The following is a 7,443-nucleotide window of genomic DNA, read 5'->3' on the forward strand; positions in this document are numbered from 1 at the left end:
CAGCTTCCGTCTGCTTCTTTATCGACTCGGTGCTTCTTGCTGTTTATTCTACAAACACGTGACGTTCTGATGAAGGGAACATGGAAGGAACATGTGAACAGTTCGGCTCAGCTGCTGACCTGTGACCTGGAGGTCTGAGTCCAGAGGAGGTGGAGCCTCACCAGCCAGGAGCCTCACCAGCCAGGAGCCTCACCAACCAGGAGCCTCACCAACCAGGAGCCTCACCAGCCAGGAGCCTCACCAACCAGGAGCCTTACCAACCAGGAGCCTCACCAGAAGCCTCACCAACCAGGAGCCTCACCAACCAGGAGCCTCACCAGCCAGGAGCCTCACCAACCAGGAGCCTCACCAACCAGGAGCCTCACCAGGAGCCTCACCAGGAGCCTCACCAGCCAGGAGCCTCACCAACCAGGAGCCTCACCAGCCAGGAGCCTCACCAACCAGGAGCCTCACCAACCAGGAGCCTCACCAGGAGCCTCACCAACCAGGAGCCTCACCAGCCAGGAGCCTCACCATCCTGGTTGTAACTTAGCTTTTAGAAATCATCCACTCAAATTTATTGTGTGTTTATGCAACTTGTGCTGAAATTGTAGACTATAGATGTGTGTGTGTGTGTGTGTGTGTGTGTGTGTGTGTGTGTGTGTGTGTGTGTGTGTGTGTGTGTGTGTGGGGGGGGGGGGGGGGGGGGCAGCGGCAGCATTTCATTTCCTGAATGCATAAATCAAGTAATTAGTGTAAACAGGCTGCACACTGGCTCGTGTGTTTGGATAAATAAATAAATAAATAAATAAAGAGGTAAAGAGTCCAAATGTTTACAACCGTCTGGGAAACAAAAGACTAAACAACAACGACCATGAAATGTCTTTACATTGTTCATAGTTTCAGTTGAAGAGTTTGAATCAGTCCAGAATGACCATGAACTCTGGATATTCCCTCCCTGTGACGTCATGTTTCCAGGTTCCAGGTTCCAGGTTCCAGGTTCTCCTTTATTGGAATAAAGAATAAATTCTAATAATAGAATGCTAAGAATAAATCCACCGCCTCCAGTACCTTTATGGAATTGAAGCTTCTTATTTTCAAATTCAATTTTTAGTAAAATTTCTTTGCATCATGTTGAATCGTACCATCTCGCACCAAATCGCATTGTGGAGATGCGCCGTGTAGCGCCGCGCCGTGTAGCGCCGCGCCGTGTAGCGACGCGCCGTGTAGCGACGCGCCGTGTAGCGACGCACCGTGTAGCCGGCGGGCTGGACGTGAAAAGTCATTTTACACACAGAATGTCAGTTCTTTCAGCAGAACCAGGTTAGAAGGTGTTTTTTCATACGACTGTGGAGAAATCCTGTTTTCAGCTGCAGTACAGACGAAGTCTCATCCTCCTTCTCATTTCATGTCATCTGAGCTCATCAGCTCTTCAATAAATCTCAACTCAAAGTATTTAATTGGTATTTTCTTCATTTATTTTCACACAGTGGAGTTTTACAGTCCTTTAAAGTGGCAATAAATATGTCAAGGGGAGTCGTACTACCAGTAGAACTGCTACCGCTAGTGGACAAACATTTTTAGTGCAGTGGAGTCGTTATCGAGGTGAAGTGCTCAATATACCATGATATTGATTTGAGGCCATATCGGCCCCCCCCAAAAAAAATTAATAAATAAATGTTTCAAATCAATTATTTTAATTAACACATTATTGTTTTTGTAAATATGGGGGCGGAGCTTAACTCCTTTGATTCCTTTGATGTCCCACTGCACCTTGAAGGTCAAAGGCGCAGTCTGGCTATGGGCGGAGCTTAACTCCTTTGATCCCTTTGTGATGTTAGGCTTAGACTGTCCTTTGATGATCAAAGGCACATTTACACCAGAGTTTGGTCCACTGGGTGGCTTTTCACTTGACGGTTATCCTCTCGAGCATCTGGTCCGGTTTCCTCCCAAGAGCTTCTACCATTACTGAACTGCGAGTCCTGAACTTTTTCTGCAAGTCTTCTACCTGGAGAAGTGAGTATGCTGATTGTTTTCTTTCTTGGGGGGGGGGGGGGTCCTTTAACTACCTCAACTTCTTCAGCATTACAGTTTAGTTTTTCTGCTCCGGTGTTGTACTTTATTCAGGAAATACTACATTTTTCATGTGTGGTTTGTAATTTCTATTTGTTTACTTTCAGTTATTCCCGAGAACTCAGTGACAGTCTGCAAGGCCTGTGAATCCCACGGACGCACAACTTCCGACCTGAGTCTTACTTCCACTGCGGCTTTCTCCACGAATCAACCATGATGGCACCCATGGCTTTTGCGTACCCACTCCCCACCGCTCCCTACTACTGCCCATTTCCGGCTCCAGCTTCGGCTCCGGTTCAGGGTATGGATCCGGCTCCAGCTATGGCTCTGGTTATGGGTCTGGCTATGCCTATGCCTCCACCCCCTGCTCCTGAGTACTACTGCCCACCCCCTACTCCTGAGTACTACTACCCACCCCCTGCTCCTCAGTACTACTGCCCACCCCCTGCTCCTGAGTACTACTGCCCACCCCCTACTCCTGAGTATTACTGCCCACCCCCTGCTCCTCAGTTCTACTGCCCACCCCCTGCACCTCAGTACTACTGCCCACCCCCGGCTCCTCAGTACTACTGCCCACCTCCTGCTCCACAGTACTACTCCCCACCCCCTGCCCCTCAGTACTACTGCCCACCCCCTGCTCCTCAGTACTACTGCCCACCCCCTACTCCCCAGTACTACTGCCCACCCCCTACTCCTCAGTACTACTGCCCACCTCCTGCTCCTCAGTACTACTACCCACCCCCTACTCCTCAGTACTACTACCCACCCCCTACTCCTCAGTACTACTGCCCACCCCCTGCTCCTCAGTACTACTACCCACCCCCTACTCCTCAGTACTACTGCCCACCCCCTACTCCCCAGTACTACTGCCCACCCCCTACTCCTCAGTACTACTGCCCACCCCCTACTCCTCAGTACTACTGCCCACCCCCTACTCCTCAGTACTACAATCCACAGGTAAGCGCCTTCAAGTCTTAGAATTTGAATTATTAGATTTGATTAATTATCTGGAAATAACACTTTAAAACTGCAATATTAGGTCTAGGCAGAACCTAGACCAGTATTATGAATGGTCTGATAATTCAAGGTCCTTGTTTCTGCTGAATCCTGCATTTTAGGCTTGTTTGTTTGTTTGTTTGTTTGCGTGCTTGCTTGCCTCCATCTTTCTGTGACTCATTGTCTGGTTTTCTGTGTTGCTAGTTTGAATGGCCGCACCGTCATTAACCTCACAGTATCTACCTCAAATTGCAGGAGCAGATGAGCAGCAGCCAAACTGAAGAGCAGCAGTTCCAGGCTCAGTTCCAGGAGGCTCAGCTGCCTACCGAGGAGCTTCAACAGGAGGAGGCTCAGCTCCCTACCGAGGAGCTTCAACAGGAGGAGGCTCAGCTCCCTACGGAGGAGCAGCTTCAACGGGAGGAGGCTCAGCTCCCTACGGAGGAGCTTCAACAGGAGGAGGCTCAGAAACATGCTTCTCCGGAGCAGGAGAAACCTCTGATGCATGAGGAGCCTCAGAAGAATGAGGAGCCTCAGAAGAAGGAGGAGCCTCAGAAGAAGGAGGAGGTCCAGAAGAAGGTGGAGCCTCACCACCAGCAGCAGCCATGGCGGCCTCGCTGCAGGAACGTCACCATGAAAGTGAAGGACGATGTTCAGCTCAACAAGGCAGCGAATCCTTGGAGGCCGGGCTTGAAGAGGGCGAACGCTGCGAAGGATTCTCCAGTTCAGGAAACACGGGTATCAGCAAACACTCCCTACACCACACTAAGATTCCTGAAGGAAATGTGTTTAGTCGAGGAGCTTCAAGCTCTCAGAGTCTCAAACAAGATTAGAGAAGCAAAACTAGTCGATCTGAATGAAATCGTGGATCAAGATAGCTTTGAGCTGTTGATCCACAATAACTCAGTAACAGTGTCTGGTCATGTTCACCTGACCTTAAAAACCAGACGACCAAGAGGAACCAGGTCATTGAATCGGTTCCGACAAGCTTCAGAAACGTCCCGAGTTCAGTTCAGTTGATTGAATGACTGGATTTCAGGCTGCATGTTCACACGCTAACTGACGGAGGATCCCAGTGATTCACCACATGTTCTAACTGGTCTTCCCCCAGGAGCTCTGGAGGAAAGTGAAGAGCATCCTCAACAAGCTGACCCCCGAGAAGTTCGACAGTCTGATGAAGCAGATCACTGACCTGCCCATCGACAGCGAGGAGAGGCTGAGAGGGGTCGTGGACCTGATCTTCCAGAAGGCCGTCGACGAGCCCAACTTCTCACTCGTCTATGCTAAGATGTGCTGCGGCCTTGCCATGGTAAGGACGCTTGTTTATTCACTGGGGTGTAGATAAATATCAATGTGGACATTTTAACACAAAGGACGTTTTATTGACTCTCAAGTTGCTTGGAAGATCTTGACGGGAGAAGTGCTTGAACAGTTTTCCTCCATTGTGGTCGACATTTGTTCCCCGTTTTCATTTCTCCTCCTGAACTCCACCTCTGCCTGTGGTTCACAGCTGAAGGTGCAGCTGACGGAGGAACCCGGCAGCACCGTGAAGTTTCAGAAGGTGCTGTTGAACCGCTGCCAGGAGGGCTTCGAGAAGGAGAGCGTTAGCGACGAGGCGTTGGAGAGGAAGCAGCAGGAGCTGAACTCTGCTGCATCGGTATGAGTCCATCACAGTTCCTGCAACGCTACGTCTGAACAGCTCACCGAGTCTGAAAATCATATTTGCTCCTTTTGCTTTTCCTTTAGCCGCCGGAGCGCCAGCGGCTTCGGGAGGAGCTGGACGAAGCCAAGCTCAAGGCCAGAAGGCGAACCACTGGCAACGTGAAATTCATCGGCGAGCTCTTCAAACTGAAGATGCTGACCGAGACCGTCATGGACCGATGTTTGGTGGAGCTGCTGAGGAACGACCACGACGAGTCGCGGGAGTGTTTGGCCAAGCTGCTGACCACCGTGGGCAGAGACCTCGACGCCGAGAAGTTCAAGGTGAGACCGGCTGCATCGATTTACCGACTCTGCATCAGCGTTTGTGGAGAATTGGAAAATTGTCTGCAGTTGTTTAGTGGTCCGGGCCGCTCTCGCTCTCAGTAGAGGGAAAGGAGTTAGAAGTCCTTAAAAACTGCTGTTTGTTGCTGTTAAACAGAAACAGAAATAAAACTCTGTCTAACTTTCCCTGGTTTTTTTAATCAGGCTAAAATGGATCGACATTTCAAGCAGATTGAAAGAATCGTCACAGAGCGCAAGACGTGCTCTCGGATCAGCTTCATGCTGCAGGACGTCCTCGAGTTGAGACTGGTGAGTGTTTGGTTCAGAGGCTTGTCAAAGCTTTTTTTTTTAATCTTCAAGCTGTTTGTGAATTGATCAAATTCATCAAAAACTCTGAAGATATTTCAGAATACACTTTGGTCATTTGAACTGAAACTGCAGAATCTCGCACAAACTTCCATCTCAACCGATTCATATTCATAAAAAACCCATTTGTGTTTCCTCAGAATAACTGGGTCCCCCGGAGAGCCGCCCAGGGCCCCAAAACCATCCAGCAGGTCCACATGGAGGCTGAGCAGGAACACATTGAGGAGCAGAGGAAAGTGCTTCAGCTCTTCTCCAAAGAAACCGCGAGACAGACAGGTGAGGACAAAATCCTCTTTCAGGCTGGATTTGGGGGGAAAGACACCGAATACCTGCAATGTTGTTGGACCTCTGACGCCTGAGTGAAACTGATGAAAAAGCCTATAAAGTTTGACCTTTAAAAAGTGTCCCTGGTTCCCTCATAGACCCTCGCTGCCAGAGAGAGCAGGACGACCAGACGGCAGAGTTCTCCAACACCGTGGCACACAGAGCCTTCGACGTCAGCAACATGCCAAAGACCTTCAGGCTGGACGTTGTGGGTGACGAGGAGCTCCAGCTGCGCCCGCTGGCTCACACCCTATGGGAGCAAGGCTGCGGTGGATGGGCCAGGACCAGCGACCTCGGTAAGACCTCGTCCTCAGCTTCAACACGTGGGAATTCCAACAGGGCAGAAACCCGCCCAACCGTTTGTTGAAGAACTGTCAAACACTTGAGCTTTAAAAAGTCCATTTCTCACTGTGTGGTGGTTCGTTCCAGATTCCCTCTTGGAGCTTCCTGTTCACCGATCGTCCGACGTGCCTGAATGGACGCCGGAAGCCAGAAGTCAACCGAAGAAAATATCTTGTCAATAAAAGCTCTAAACTTATTATCGGGATTTCTTATTTCGATGAGTGGAGATGTGGGTTGAAGGGGACTTTCTTCTTCTCTCTGGTTTTAACGTTGCGACGTCAGCGCCTGAATGTGTCCGAGGGTATTTATGGTTTGAACACGAAGTCACGAAAATCCTCTGAAGAACCGACGATCCCAAAGAGGGAACCACAAACAATATTTGGTGTGAAATGACTGCAGGAGTTTGTATCACGTTCCGGCTTGAGGTGCACGTTGGGCCTGGAAGCTGCCAGGAGACCGGCTGCAGTGAGGAGAACAGGGTCTAATAGTCATTCCTGGGTCACAGCAGGGGTTTGAGTCCAAACGGGGGTCAAGCAGCAGACGTCCAACACTGGAGCAGCACGAGGAAGAACAAAACAAGACTCGGCACCATGAGGTCCAAAACAACCACAGAGGTTTCCTTTCTTGATCCAGGGGCTTTATGGAGGAGGTGATGATGATGATGATGATGATGAAGCTCTCGGGTGTGCAGCTCAGCTGCAGTGCGAGGGATGTTGGCTCCGCCCACCACACACACACACACACACACACACACACAAGGGGAGGTGGAACAATGCAGGTTGTTTCTTTGCTTGTGATTCAGTTGATCAACTTCAACAGGTTCATCATGAGGTGCGTATTTCTCATGAGGCACAAATTATTCTACTATTTCCTCACAGAGATTCAAAATGTGCCTGTAAGCCAGGGGCGTCAAACTGATTTCAGTTTAGGCCACATCAACCTGACCTGACCTCTGACCTCTGGAGGCCCAACAAGTCAAACATCACATGTTAAACTGCAGATATGGACAAATGTCAAAGTCTTTCATCCTTTTGATCCTTTTGTAACTGAAAGAATTTGCCAGTCTATTCTGAAATATACATATTAAAGGAAATCAGATATTGTTATATTTGAAAAAAAAAACCCTCAGTCACCTTACCTGGATATCGTATTTGTATTCAGGATTAAAACAATTTGTCATCATCTGGAAATATTTTTGAGTTTACGTGTCTCAAGTATCATTTCACACAAGTTGGACTCGTTGTTTTATTGTGAAAGGCGTTGTGTCACGTGACCTCCACAGACGGATTAATTAATTCTGACCAAGGGCGGTTTTGAATGTCATTTTTGACAATCTAGTGTTTTGAGATCAGCCTCTGTCAGTTTTCGTATTTATACTTTAAA

General features: G+C 49.1%; 1 protein-coding gene across 1 annotated transcript; it reads left to right on the forward strand.

The window, feature by feature from the left end:
- Positions 1 to 3,546: 3,546 nt before the first annotated feature.
- Positions 3,547 to 6,242, forward strand: LOC308145486 (eukaryotic translation initiation factor 4 gamma 3-like; the record flags this gene model as incomplete). The annotated part of the gene is made up of 8 exons (XM_080516942.1): positions 3,547 to 3,783; positions 4,157 to 4,354; positions 4,556 to 4,702; positions 4,792 to 5,028; positions 5,233 to 5,337; positions 5,535 to 5,670; positions 5,817 to 6,014; positions 6,148 to 6,242. The coding sequence occupies 8 exons, from the start codon at positions 3,547 to 3,549 to the stop codon at positions 6,240 to 6,242; spliced, it is 1,353 nt and encodes a 450-aa protein (XP_080373068.1).
- Positions 6,243 to 7,443: the final 1,201 nt, after the last annotated feature.

The sequence above is a fragment of the Blennius ocellaris genome (genome assembly GCF_963422515.1).
Source record: "Blennius ocellaris genome assembly, chromosome: 21".
NCBI classification, from domain to species: domain Eukaryota; kingdom Metazoa; phylum Chordata; class Actinopteri; order Blenniiformes; family Blenniidae; genus Blennius; species Blennius ocellaris.